Genomic DNA, 14,947 nt, shown 5'->3' on the forward strand with positions numbered 1-14,947 from the left:
TGTGTGAAATTGGCCTTATGTGAAAAAAACTTGATTTTTTAATGTTGCAATTAATTTTTTCCCCATGGGGAGAATGGGAGGCCAAAAATTGCTATGCAGCCTTAGCCTCGGTAGTAGGAAAAGTTATTTCACTCTCTGAATCTACGATAGATTTGATATGTCATATTTTTATATTATGAGGATGGAGTTCATCTGATAAAATTTTGCAACAAAATTTTAAAAGTAATAACACTGAGAAATATCTTTTTTTTTACTTACTTTTTTGGTCTATAATCTGGAATTGATCTGTCCAGTGAGATTCTGTCACTTAACTGGGCATTGTAGCCATATTCTTCATATTTAGTTTCTGATTCATGGCTATCATCTCTCAAAGTTGCAGCCATTCCACCTTGCCCAAGCCCACCAGGTCCTTCTACGAGCCCCATAGGTTTTGCTAGTCCTAGAAAAATACATAATCCCATTATCTCAATAGTAACACAACAGCTGTAAAGACAATGTAAACCACAAAGAACATATTGATCAACTTAATGTAATGAAATAGTTTGTTCTAAGTTATGCATCTTACTCTTCAAGCAATAAATTATCTTCGCTTTTAGGGCTTATTCAGATGGGTGTATGTCAATCAGATTTTCACGCTCGGCCAATATACGCTGCTCCTCTCTGGAAGGGGAGGGGGATGGGCCGGGCCTCCTCTCCACCCCCTCTATGCCCCTTGCCATTGTTTGCAAAAGGAGGGGGCGAGACAGGGCAGAACTTAGTTCTGCACCCGCCCCGCCCATTGCAAACAGTGGCAAGAGGTGGAGAGGGGGCGGGCGCTCAGTGCACTAGCACCCATTCCCTCCAGCCTCCTCCCCTTGCAGAGAGGGGCAGGGTATGTAGGCTGGGCGTGAAAACCCGACCGATATACGTCCATCTGAATAAGCCCTAAGGCCTTAGTCAGACGGGCGTTTTTTGCCGCGATTTGCGCATGCGTCCGGCGATTTTATAAAACCATTGCTTTGCAATGGTATCAGACACATGAGCGCTTATTATGCGCTCGTCCGATAAATTATAGAACAGAAATCGCAGATCGCACCTATTTGCGATCTGCGATTCCTGTTCTCTTCTCTATATGCGCTCAATGGGGCCGGCGGCAGCAGCGCTGACCCCATTGAGAACATATAGAAGACAAATCCTTCTTCTCTGCCACAGCTGTGGCAGAGAAGAACGATGTTTGCCCATTGAATTCAATGGAGCAGGCAATACAGCCCGCTCCATTGAAAGCAATGGGCTGCCGGCGTGCGCGGGCTGAATTGTCAGGAAGGGCTTAAATATATAAGCCCTTCCCTGCAATTCATCCAAAAAAGTGTTAAAATAAAATATATATATATACTCACCTGCTCCCAGCAGCCGGAGTTCCGTGCGGCCGGCCTGCAGTGGGTGTGAATGGGGTGTGAGTCAGACCTGCCTCTGATTGGCTCAGCGCTGAGCCAATCAGGGGGCAGGTCTGACTCACACCCCCTTCACACCCACTGCAGGCCGGCCGCGCGGAACTCCGGCTGCCGGGAGCAGGTAAGTATATATATATTTTTTATTTTAACACTTTTCTGGATGAATTGCAGGGAAGGGCTTATATATTTAAGCCCTTCCCGACAATTCATCCCACACTCGCCCGCAGCGCATTGCTTTCAATGGAGCGGGCTGTATTGCCGGCTCCATTGAATGCAATGCGCTGGACAGCTCCGGCCCGTTTCTAATGAAACGCGGCTAGGAGCAGATTTTCGGGCGATTTTCGGGCACCGGTCACGCGATTTGCGGATGCACATCCGTCATGCGATCCGCAAATCGCGCGAAAAAACGCCCGTCTGACTAAGGCCTTAAGGGTAAATTTACAAGGAATGGAAATGCTGAGGATTTTCCTGTGGGTTTACACCAGCAAAATCTGCAGCAGAATAACATACAAGGTAAGTAATTGACATTTTAGTAAATTTAATTGACATACTATAGATTTTTTATATACTGAACATATTGTATTTATTATATGTGTTATATATTTTCCTTGTTGACTGGATTTCACCCATTGACTGAATCTGCAGCAAAACCCATAACTACAGGTTTCAAAAGTAATAACATTATCTTTCTCTGCAGTTAATGCAGGAAAATCCTCAGCATCAATTCTGCATTGATTCCACATCCCTTATATGCCATAGTCAATGGTGACAAAGTGGTTAGATTTAGCCACCCCATGATGCAGCAGCAGGACGCTAAATGTTTGCCATGGCAGCCCGGAGCTTAACAATGGTCTCCAATCCTGCCATTTTTAAATGTATAATAAACCCTGCCAGAGGCAGGGCTTCATAGGCTGATATTGACAGACGTAGTATATTGAAATGCAGAACTATTAAAATGTCTTATACTGGTGATCAAGCAATCACAAGTTCAGCTCCCATTGTGGGGTTTAAAAAAAATCTAAGAAAGTTTAATAATATTTTTAAAAAATGATTAAAAGTTAAAAAACATCCCTTTTCCCATTCATCACCTACAAATATTACCAATAAAATAGAAAACATAACTAGTTTCACCACTTCGATAATTGCCTAAACTATTAAAATGGTGGGTTATTTCATTATGCATTATGATGAATGCAATAAAAAATACATAATGCCAGAACTGTTTTCAGTCATCACTTCTCCCCCAAGAATGATCCTTTCGATCAAACACCTAATTTACATTTCAAGTTGTAACAGTAGCAACCATTTTTTCTGACATCTAACTATGCCGAGAGATATGTTCACATGTAGGAGATACAGTGCTGATTTTCTGTCTGGAATTAGCAAGAGGAAAATCGATAGTATAAAACAGTAGTGGTAAAAAGGATGAGATTTTAACATATTTCAATAAACTCCACGTGCTGTGAAACAAAATTTGCGCATACATTGACTCACAGTATGGATTTTCAAATTCGCACCATGTCAATTCTTTCTGTGTATTTAAACAGCTGATTTTACACTTTTTAACAATTACATGGCAAATCTGCATATAAAACATGCCACAGACTCACCACAGAGTTTGTGGTGAAATCTAAGACAGCTTTTTCTAGTAAGTGTGGATTTACTCAAATATCTATTTAAAATTCATCTTGTTCTGGAATTGGTTTAGGTGCAAATTAATCACACCATGTCTGTGCATTTTCATATGTATGTCTGTATATAGATGCCTCTTTGGATCCATTCCATTTAAGTCTGAGAAAGAATCCTGAGACGGTTTGAAAGCTCGCTACAACATCATGTATTTTTGTTAGCCATTAAAAGGTATCATATCTACAAGATTACTTGGTTTCTCTTACTGAGAACAATCACATTTTGCTCTACTGGCTAACACGGTACTCAACGTTTTTCGTTTTAACAATCTAGTAGCTGTCTTTCGATCTTTAAACACACAACTTTTATGAAACTCTGGTAATACTATAAATAGAGGATAGTCACAGTTATAATACTGCCAAAAAGGTGCACTTTCAGCACTAGAAGGATCTACAATACAAATTAATATGAATTAATCAGCTAAATTAGATATTGGGGTGGGGCAGCATCAATCATGTCTCTCATTGACCCTCAGCTGTTTGGTTGACAGCAGATGACAGACAAATTTCATTCATTCTAAACAATCGAGTCATTGATTTCAACCAGTAAGTTGATGCAGCATATATGTGCAGATTTATTAAGTCTGCCGTTTTATATACCACTCTAAAAAAACATTGTGGGAGTAAATCATGCCAAATTAATTTAAAGGCACATACTTCTCAATAAATTTGGTGCATTTTGTATTGCCCTATAGTCAGAAAATGAAATCTAGACCTGCAGAGCAGACATAAATTTGCACCAAAATTTGTGCCATTTTTTTACCTTCCAGCTTAATAAATCAGTCTAAAAATGTTAGCTAAACCCTTCTAGTAAATACATGATTGACTCATTTCACACTTTACCTGTTGCATAAATAAGGAAATACAGTGTTACATCTCCAGTTTATTTTGTGCTGGCATCCAGCCTTCTTCCTTAACCCCAGCCCAGATGTGCCATAATCCTCAGCAAATGCAAAGCATGCTCAGTCTTATTGCTTCATTATGTCCCTTATTATTCATCTTGCCTCACAGTCACAAGTCATTCTGAGAATGAGCTCTGACTAGACAATCTCTTCTACTTCCTCTTCATATGTCAAGTCATTTTCTGTGTTCTTCCTATGCCTTCACCTTTAATTTCCACTACTTTCACTCATTATTTTTTTTAAGTTTCTCTATGCATAGAATCAACATATATTTTAAACATGATCCCTGGCTTTGCAGATGTACTTACTTCATTCTTGGAAATATTTCAGGACAATTTATGTAGCACAGCACATTGTAATTATGACTAATCATAAGGATTAAATGTAGGTTTACAATTAGGTATGTTTAAACACATACACACGTAGGTTTGTTTAAAATTCCCTGTTGCATTTGTAAAGATACTGTATATTTATTGTCTTTATATTGTGGTTTAAAAGATCACATTCACTACGTATCACATACACCAATCATCTATAACATTAAAACCACTGACAGGTCAAGTGAATGCATTGATTACCTTGTGACAATGGCATCTGACTAAGGCTGGGATATATCAGGCAGCAAATTACTAGTTAGTTATTGAAGTTGATGTGCTGGAAGAATAAGAAATTGACAAGTGTAGGGATCTGAGCAACTTTCATAAAGTCTAATGACTAAATAAGCTGGTCAGAGAATCTCAAAAGTATCAGATGTGGTGTTCCCAATATGCAGTGGTTAGTGCTTAGCAAAAGCAGCCCAAGGAAGGAATACTAGTGAACCGGAGGCAGGGTAATGAGCTCCGAAGACTCATTGATATATTTGGGGAGTGATGGTTAGGTTGTCCATTTCAGTCCCACAAAACAGTGAGGCTACATTTACATGAGTGAGTGTGATATCAATTCGAGACCGATCTCACATTCTGCAAGTGAATTGCATCATGGTGCATGCAATTTTTATGCACATCAAAATCGCATGTTGTTTCAATAGGAAGAATTAAAAATCACAACGCATGTGCATCAATTTTTAACTCGCCCATAGCAAATAATGGGCAACAATGGGTTCTATTTCCATGTGACTTTTATGTATCTCGCAATGCATGAAACTCACATGGAAAACTCACCCGTGTAAATAAGCCCTTGCAGGTGTAGCAAATGTTAACCTGATACTTAACACATTAAATACACTGTTTCAGCTACCTTCATATTGACACTTAGCACAAATAAAAGTCTTTCAAAAAGTTAATTTAAAATTTATTGCAATTGTGCATTTAATGTGTTCAGTGAAAATGTAAAGTTTGCCACATCTGTACATTAGTACAAGTTGCTGTAATGTTCAGCTCTGGCTACGACAAAAAGCTGTCAGAACACACAGTGCATCACAACTTAGCACATGTGGGGCTGTGGTAGCCACAGATTGGTCAGTGTGCCCACCCTGATTCCCTGTCCATTACTTAAAGTTCCTGAAATGGGGCATGTGAGCAATAGAAGACTGTGGCCTCTTCTGGTGAATGACATTTTCTTTTACATCTTGCGGACGGCCGGGTGTATTTGCATAACTTACCTCGGGAAGAGATGACTTCAAGATGCACTATGGGAAGAAGGCACGCCAGCGGAGGCAATGGAATGTTCAGCTTGGAAACCTTGGGATCTGGCATTCATACGATGTTACTTTAATATGTGGCACCTACTCTACCTTAACCCAAATACACCCCTACCTAGCAAATCAATTCTCTAATGGCAGAGGCCTCTTTCAGGGGGATAGTATGCTCTGCCACACTGCAAAATGTTAAAGAGAAGCTGTCACAAGCTTCATGCTGACCAAACCACAGACCACATGAAATCTGATCAGGCACTCACACTGCTGGGAGGTATACTTTATACTAAATAACAATGGCGATTCAGAGAAAATACATTTTAAAAAGAAGCTGGGAATGGGTAGAAGACTCTCAGAGGCAGGCTACCCACCAGCTCCTACCTGTCTGATAGGTCTCTCCATGTTTGTGTATATAGAGAAACCTGTCAATATAGGTAATTCAGGTTAGGAGAATCAAGTGGGGAGCCACCTTTGCGACTCTTCTCTCCATTGCCGGCTAATTTTAAAGTATGTTTTTATGAAATGCTTCAGCTGTTCAAACAGTATTAGGCTAGTGATTATCCTTAAGAAATCGCTTGAAGAACATGGCAAACTTTAAGTTTTGAGTTGACCTTGAAATTCCCCAGATCTCAATCCAATCCAGCATCTGTGTGATGTGCTGGAAAACAAGATTGTTCAATGGAGGCCCAATCTTGCAATTTACAGGATTTAAATGATCTGCTGCTAACATGGTGGTGTCAGATACCAGAAGAAACTTTCAGAAGTTTTGTGAAGCCTATGCCTTGACAGGTTAGAGTTATTTTGGCAGCATAAGGGAAACATGCACAATATTAGACTGGTGGTTTTAATGCATTGGCTGACCAGTGTATATGGAATTATTATTCCATTTAATGACCTGATAGAGGGACTGCACAGTAAAATATCAATATTTGCAGATGGTACAAAATTATACAAGACAATTAATACAACAGAGGACAATGTACGGCTACAAAATGACCTGGAAAGCTGGGGGCTTGGGTAGAAAAATGGCAAATGAAGTTCAATATTGATAAATGTAAGGTTATGCACATGGGCAGGAGAAATGGATGTCACCAATATACACTAAATGGAGTACTGCTAGGGAAAAGTGATATGGAAAAAGACCTGGGGGTACTAGTGGACTGTAGATTTAACTGGATCAATCAATGCCATTCAGCTGCTGCAAGAGCAAATAAAGTCTTGGGGTGCATTAAAAGAGGTATAGAGGCGAGGGATGAGACTATTATTCTTCCACTATATACAGCACTTGCTAGACCTCACATGGAATACTGCGTACAGTTATGGACACCGGTGTTTAGGAAAAATGTTGCAGTGCTTGAGGAGGTTCAAAGAAGGGCAACTAAATTATTAAATGGAATAGGAGGACAGGAATACCCAGAGAGGCTAACAAAATTGGGATTATTCACCCTAGAAAAGACAGTTATGGGGCAACCAAAAAACTATGTATAAATACATTAGGGGACAATACAGGGATCTCTCTCATGATCTGTTCATAATCAGGACTGCAATGGTAACAAGAGGGCATCCGCTACGTCTAGAAGAAAGCAGGTTCCATCACCAACATAGAAGGGGTTTTTTTACTGTAAGAGCAGCCAGACTGTGGAACTCTCTGCATGAGGATGTGGTGATGGCGAAATCCATATAAGAGTTTAAGAGGGAACTAGATGTCTTCTAGAGCGCTACAATATTACAGGGTATAGACATTAGGTGACCAGCTAATTGGCTCGCTGTTTTTTTCTTGCCTTCTTCTGGACTAACAAGGGGAGGTTAAAACAGGCTGAACTAGATGGACATTGTCTTCATTCAGCCTAACATACTATGTTACTATGTATGTATGCTACATTCATAGGAAAATGCAGATCTTTCAAGTGGAAGTAATGCAGATTGTTTATTCATCATCTTCTTCTAAAAGAGTTCCAAAAAGGATGCAGTTACTATATTCTATGTGTTTTATTGTTATTTTAAAGCACCATCAGTCCAGTACTACTCATTAAAGCAAAACATATAATGGTACACCGACTACTTACAGTATATTCCATTCTGAAAAGTTGTGTTTTTCTTTTTGAAGCAATTTAATGTCAGAAAGATGTGTCAGAAAATGCAATTGGTGGTGAGGTGTGATCCGCAAGCTGGGAACCCATCTATTCCCCAATTCGAAGGTGTCGTGTTGCTGTCAAAAGCACCTGAATATGAAGAGCTAGTCAGATTTTTGTCACAATATAGCACCATTGATTTTAGTCACACCAGATGTGTGACAGAGATTTGACATAAAACGCCTACATAGTTTGCAAAGTGATGAGTTTGTTTCATTTGGCATTTTCTGATGTCTCTGTGAAATGTCCAAAGATATATTAAAGTGAGTTACCCCTTCACATGAGCTATATAAAATAAGCTTCCTACAATATATCTATTAGACACGATGGGGGCATGTGTTTACTGTTTTATTGACATTACCATGGTATAAGGCTAAGGCTGAGTTAGCATTTTTTGTGTATCTGTTCAGCTTTTCCTTCTCAGGGTCTCATCTGCGTCTCTGAAGATCCAGACAGAATCCTCAACAGAACTGCAGGCTTTAACTAGTTAAATAGAGACCAATTGGGTCTCCATTTGACCATGTTTTTGTTCCTTTGCAGCATTTGTACAGGACAGATTGACATAGTCTACTATGCTATTCTTTTCTAAACAGATGCCAGAATGAAACAGAAACCAGCTCAATCATAGACCGAAGCTTACAGCTTTGCCTCTATTTTAGCATTGAAGGCTTGTGTTCTATCCAGGGTATTATCTAGATGTGGTTTTTGGCGATCCAAATGAAGGAATTTTAGAGCCGCAAAATACTTGCACCTGCCAAAGATAGGACATGCAACTGCAAAGATTGTATCTAAGGTCCGTGGTGTGAAAAAAGATAGGACCTGACTTATCTTTGGTGCGTGCTTTCCAAAGACTCCCATGGGAACTGGAATACACACACCACGCACCTCGAATCATGTGAACAGGCTAGTTCAAATAGCTGGAATTCATCCATTCACGTAATCTTTAGTGCAGTATAGGCACAATCTTTTCCTGCGTTCATGTGAACGAGGCCTTACTAAGACTTACTTATCTTAGACAAGTCTAATTAAGGGCTCCATCCTATAAACGTATTGTTAAAGTGTATTCCACACATGGGTTTCACATGTGGAATACATTGTACCGATCTGCCATAGGCTCCCATGTTACTGATCAAACATATTGCACAAAAATACGCACACAATAAGGCTGGGTTCACACAGGGTGTATTCCCGTCAGAAATCTCGCGGTTTGGCTGCAGCAAAAACCGCAAGATTTCCGCCGGGAGAACCGCGGCGGTTTAAGCCGCTTGCTTTTCCGTTGCGGCCGGCGCTCCATAGAGGAGAGCGCGGCCGCGACGAAAATAAACAAAAAAGAAAAGTAAATAGACATGCTGCATCTTTTGGAACCGCGGCTGCCGCAGCCGTGGCTTCAGCCGGACTTACTGCAGCGGATTGGCCATCCCATGTGGACGAGATGTCTGAGAAATCTCGTCCACATGGCTGGCTAATCCCGAGATTAGCGGCCGCAGGCGGATTTGCCGCGGCGAAATTCCGCGCAGCAAAACCGCAGCAAATCCGCCCTGTGTGAACCCAGGCTAAAATTTCAGCATGTTCTTTCTTGGCACGTATTAGACAATGTCAATGGCAATGTCATCACATACTTGTTGCATGCTGCATGACTGTCACATGCCGGCGGCATGCAGCGATTTGCACTTGTGTGAACCTGCCCTAAAAGAGATAGTTGGAATCTTTTGCACAAAATTTATTGAAAAGTGCAAGTCTCCTAATGATTCGGCACATTCTTAAATCAGGACTAAGTAATGTCAGCATAATATTATCCTAGGCCAAAAATATAGTGAGTCTTTCTAAATAGAGTTGTACCAATTGAATATACAAAGGTGATAAGACAATGCAGAATGCAGGAAAAACAATACATTAGTCTTATTTTATCATTTTACAATTAATGCAAATGCTACATAACAAGAAATGTAGATACGCCGAAAACAAAATTAAATAAAAGTTTTAGGAGGAAGTTTATCAAAGCTGGTGCAAAAAAAGAGACAATCAGATTAAAAGTTTTACTTTAAAAAAAAGCCTCTGAAAATGCTGATGGTTGTTATTAGAGTTGAGCGAACATACTCTGCCGAGCTTAATGCTCATTCAAGTATTGGCGTACTCGATGGTGCTCGTTACTCGAACGAGCATCACGTCGGCTTCGACCCTGCCCCAGTTTTCGGCTCCTCCCCGCTGTGACGTGCCTATTTTGGTCCCTCCCCACCGCGATGCAGCGCGTGCGTCAATGGCAAATTTTTTGGCTGGCAGGCAGGAGAGAGAGAGAGAGAGAGAAAGAACACCCGAACCAAGAAAAAAAAAAAGCTCGGGACCCGGCATCCCACATACAAAATGCTCGAGTCTCCCATTGTAGTCAATGGGGTTCGTTACTCGAGTAGAGTTCTCGAATTTTACAAAAAGCTCAACTCAAATAATGCGGACCCGAGCATTTGGGTGCTCGCTCATCTCTAGTTGTTATAAAAAAATGCTACACTTTTCCTTTGCTCCAGTTTTAATAAATCTCCCTCACAGTATTTAAAAACAATAAAACTCCAACACTAATACTAACACAATAGCATAAAATAATACTTCGCTATTCCTCTGATACTTAAATCTGCAACAAGTGCAGATGATTTTTTCTTAAATGTACTAGGCATGGAAATATTTCCTATTGTCTAATCTCCTGAGGGAGAAATTACATTTTTGGTAACATATGACAATTAAGCAGCATAATGTGATCATAAAGTCATTAACATCCACACGAAACCAAATTAACATGCTCTGTGGTGGAAATCTGTGTGCTTTGTGTCTGAACAAATTACAGTAACATTAAACTGAAGTCCTCTCCCGAGCTGCTCATCAACATTCTCTATGCTTACTATTTCACTTGGACATCTAAAAAGGCCAACGCCAGGTAGTCAATTTCACCGTCGGCGCATAAAATTCCAGAATGCCATTATACCTTTATTATAACTACATGTACATGCGGGGAGAATACAGTAAGCACATATATACTGTTCCAGATTGGTTCATCAGACTAGTTGTCTGGATGACTTTGTGAAGACAGCATATATATATATGGGTACATAGTGCTGTAGAAGCCACTATGACATTGGCAAATATGACAAATTAAAAGCGTGTGATTGAAATGTTTTTAAACCTTCGCACATAGCCGGTTAGATTAGGCAGAGATCACTTATGTTTGTCATGTCCACACTTTTCCTTTGTATTACTCAACACAAGAGCATATATCTTATGCTGAAAAATTGCCAGCGCCGTGGCTTTAATTCATAATGGGACAGATTCCCATAAATCCTAACAGATCCCATTGACTGTTAATGGGGTTTTTGTTAAGGTTTCGGTATTTTTTATTGCAACAATAGAGCTATAGACGGCACTATTCATGACATAAAAAATATTGGAAACCTTGAAAGAAAGCATAAAATGCAAAATTATTCAATTTACAAATGTGGCAGAGCTCTTTTTGTCAGTTGGCAAGTTATTGGATGACTAGTGATTCATTCACCTTCAATAGTTTTCAGGTAAAGATGATTGATTAACATTTTACAGTTAAAATTTTAAGTAAAATGTCAAATACCTTTATAAATTTTCTTTATTTTTGTCTTGTGCTAATTTTAAGCTTTACGTTGTTTTCTTGTAGATTCACTACCAAAAATGAAAGTAAAGAATCTGCTGGTTTCTTCTTAGAATCTGTGTCTGGTTTATCTGCACTTTACAGATATTCATGAGACTTAGCAGCTTAACTGTAAAGCAGACCTAAGAGATGAGTATTTAAAATGGTTGACAGATGGATGACTGTTTGTTTGACTACTTTTCAATAATGCCACCATAAATATACATAATAAGATTGTCAGATTCTGCAAGGAGCAGAAAAAAACACTTTTTATCACAACGGACAATTAGCAGTCACTTTCAGGTGCTAGAGAAGTCACAAGGACATTAGAAAACACATTATTGGAGTGAGAAGGAAATGTTGAAATCACCCATTTTGGTTCATGTCTGGACATAAATGCCTTGTGGCTCAGTGGTTAGCACTGTTGCTTTGTACCATTGGTTTCTAGTAGAGATGAGCGAACCTACTCAGCCACGCACCTTTTTTGCCCGAGCGCCGCGATTTTCGAGTACTTCCGTACTCGGGCGAAAAGATTCGGGGGGCGCCGTGGGTGAGTGGGGGGTTGCAGCGGGGAGTGGGTGGGGGGCGAGAGAGAGGGCTCCCCCCTGTTCCCCGCTGCTACCCCCCGCTCTGCCACGCCTCCCCCCGCCCCCCGGCACCCCCCGAATCTTTTCACCCGAGTACGGAAGTACTCGAAAATCGCGGTGCTCGATCGAGTAATTACTTGAAACGAGTAGGTTCGCTCATCTCTAGTTCCTAGATTTTGGCTTGACCAGGAATAACAGATGCATGGAAGTAATTTTCATGCACTCTAGAAGCATTCGGGGACTTTTTAGATGACTTCAGTAGCATACTAATAGGCTTTATAGCTTACTTTAAAATTGGCCCTAGTGTGAGCTTCATTTGGAGACCAAGACTGATGTGAGTAGTGATTACAATCAGAATGTGTTGGTGTTCTAAATAATAAATGGCCCTTCATTTAACTCTCAAACTCTATCTTTAAAATTATTTTCTAAATCACTATGTCCCGGCCTAATTATAACTGAAAATATGCTACCTCTACGTACCAGCACATTTTTCTTAACTGATTAAACCTCTAATTAAATTCTCTTGAAGCTAATTAGTTCTGTAGTTTTTTGGGAGTATGCACTTTTTTGTATTCTTCAAGTTCAAGGATTGGTATTACTTATTTTACGTATTTTCCATTTGTATTTGTGAAAACTATATGGCATATAATGGGTTGTGCTGACTTATATAATAGTAGATATTTGCATATTGCTAATGCAGTAGAACTGCAGTAATATGAAGACAATATTCTTAATATGTGGCCTGTTTTCAGCTTCACAAAAACACAAAAGTATTTTATGTATTTGTTAAATATATCCTATATAATTGTACTGCAGAAATGCTGAATCGCCCTTGAATTCTTTCTTTAGACTTCATATCTCACGTGTTTCCATAATGCTCCTCCCAACCTAAGTTTCATTATATTCTTGCAACCAAGCGTCAACTTCCAGCCAAGCGGTTAATTCTAATATAAATGCCATATAATGCTTGTGTTCGTGTATTAGCAAGTGGCACAAGCTCCAGTTGTTTTATGCCATGAGAGGTTCCCCAGAGATTGTAATTTGGACCAGCATGCTCTTTTTAATGTTTTCTTAATGGCCTGTAAAGCAAGATCGAATTATTCTTTCTTTTTTTAATACTGAAGTTATCAACATAATTAAAGTTCTGATCAAAGATATTTAAGAGTTCTTTTCTTTTATACTGCAAACAATAACAAATTAACTTTTTGTTGGTCTTCCATGTTTTCCATTGTCTTATGTCACATTCTTGATGAAAAAGTGTAAAAGAGATTTGTCATGTTATCATTATTGTGAACAGGGTATATTACTTCATTTAAAAATTGGCTCTATTCTAAATGTGCATCACGCTAATTTAAACAGTATTGTTACATTTATTATATATTAAGAAAAAAGAAGAAAAACAATAAGCAAAACTGTTATATCATGATTACATAAATATTGCAACAAAAGGGTAACTACATTGTAAGTAAATTAAGGTTACTTATCCTACAATGAAAAGTTATTACATTTTACAATGCCATTCAATGGGGGCCATCATTGTATGAAAATCTTTCTTGGTCATGTAACCAAATAAAGATGAATGTGACAGCACATTCACGGTGCAACAATCTGTTTACTTCCCCCTTTGCAACGTTTCAGTTCCTTAGAACCTTTTTCAAAGAAATCCATTTGCTTGTGAAAGGTTCTAAGGTACCGAAAACTTGCAAAAGTAAAAATAAAGAGGTTATTACACAGTAAATATGCTGTTTTCTCCATCTTTACATTGTTTTCTGGACTTTGAGAGACTTGCACCCATATTTACTTGACTTCATGGCTGTTGCACCATTTAGGTTTGTCCTGGTCATGTGATGATCACACAGGTGCACAGCGCGATACAAGACACAGATCTGATACCTGTACTGTAATTAGGAGAAACTGAGCACTTCTGACCATGTCTATCTGACCTGGACAGATTCTTATCCCCTGGAAGTAAACAATAAAGATTCCTAATGAATAACCGTAAACTGAGATCTGCAAAAGTGCAAGACATTGACACACAACAAATATTAGAAAACGGTATAATTTTTCATCATACAGGGAATACTCTTTATTGGTTCAAACCGTAATACCCTTTTCAGTGTTCCTGGAACATTCAATGAAACTAGTTGAGGGTGGGAGGAACAGATTTTTACTGGAAAATCTTCACCTGACCTTATAACTGTTTTTGGCACAAAGGTTTATGCTCCGGTGAGGAAATGGTGTCTTTTTTCTTGCATTAGAACAGTCAGCATTAAGATAATTAGGGAAAGAAAGGACAATTTTATTCCCACTGCACTTTTTAATAATGAAAATATCTTGGATTAACAATGCTGCCTGGCAGCTAAGAGGGTACCTTCCCAGCCCTAGATATTAGCAGAGCTTTTTCCTATTTACATATTAGCTGAAAATATTAAGTGAATGTTTTGGCTGTTAGCACGGGTGTTAGAGGAGGAAGTGTTTATCTGAAAAGGATCGACTATGCATCAGCCAAAAAACGCTTCAGAAAAATGGGTAGTAAAATAATAAAAAAGACATTCAATAGCTGCTACAATAAAACTGCAGGAGAATCTGAAAAGATGGTAGAGCTCAGAATCACGTGTATTATGTGTAAATGACATAGAACACCTGGAGAGCTCTGAGAACAACATTGCAGCCAGGAAATATTTTCTCCCATCATAGACTTGATGCACTGTGGAAACATTCCATAGCCTAAGGGTGGTTTCACATCTGCGTCACAGATGCGGCTGCAAATGCCGGAAGAAAAAGCACTGCGTGCAGCGCTTTTTCTTTCATCTGAAACCCAGGCAGCTGGGTGGAAAGCTGGCGGACCCCATTATAGTCAATGTGGTCCACCTGCTGTTGTTCGGTTCCGTCCAGAGACAGAACCGTTTGACTGCAGAGATTCCCCTTTCTT

At 39.4% G+C, this 14,947-nt stretch overlaps 1 protein-coding gene across 1 annotated transcript in view; it reads right to left on the reverse strand.

Moving 5' to 3' along the window:
* GALNT9 (polypeptide N-acetylgalactosaminyltransferase 9) overlaps positions 1 to 14,947 on the reverse strand; it is a 326,026-nt gene that overhangs the window by 304,153 nt on the left and 6,926 nt on the right. Inside the window, exon 2 of the mRNA XM_066601931.1 lies at positions 259 to 439. Within this exon, the coding sequence (XP_066458028.1) occupies positions 259 to 439 (181 nt within the window). The remainder of the gene's footprint in view (positions 1 to 258; positions 440 to 14,947) is intronic.

Source organism: Eleutherodactylus coqui, chromosome 5, assembly GCF_035609145.1.
Source record: "Eleutherodactylus coqui strain aEleCoq1 chromosome 5, aEleCoq1.hap1, whole genome shotgun sequence".
Classification (NCBI taxonomy): Eukaryota; Metazoa; Chordata; class Amphibia; order Anura; family Eleutherodactylidae; genus Eleutherodactylus; species Eleutherodactylus coqui.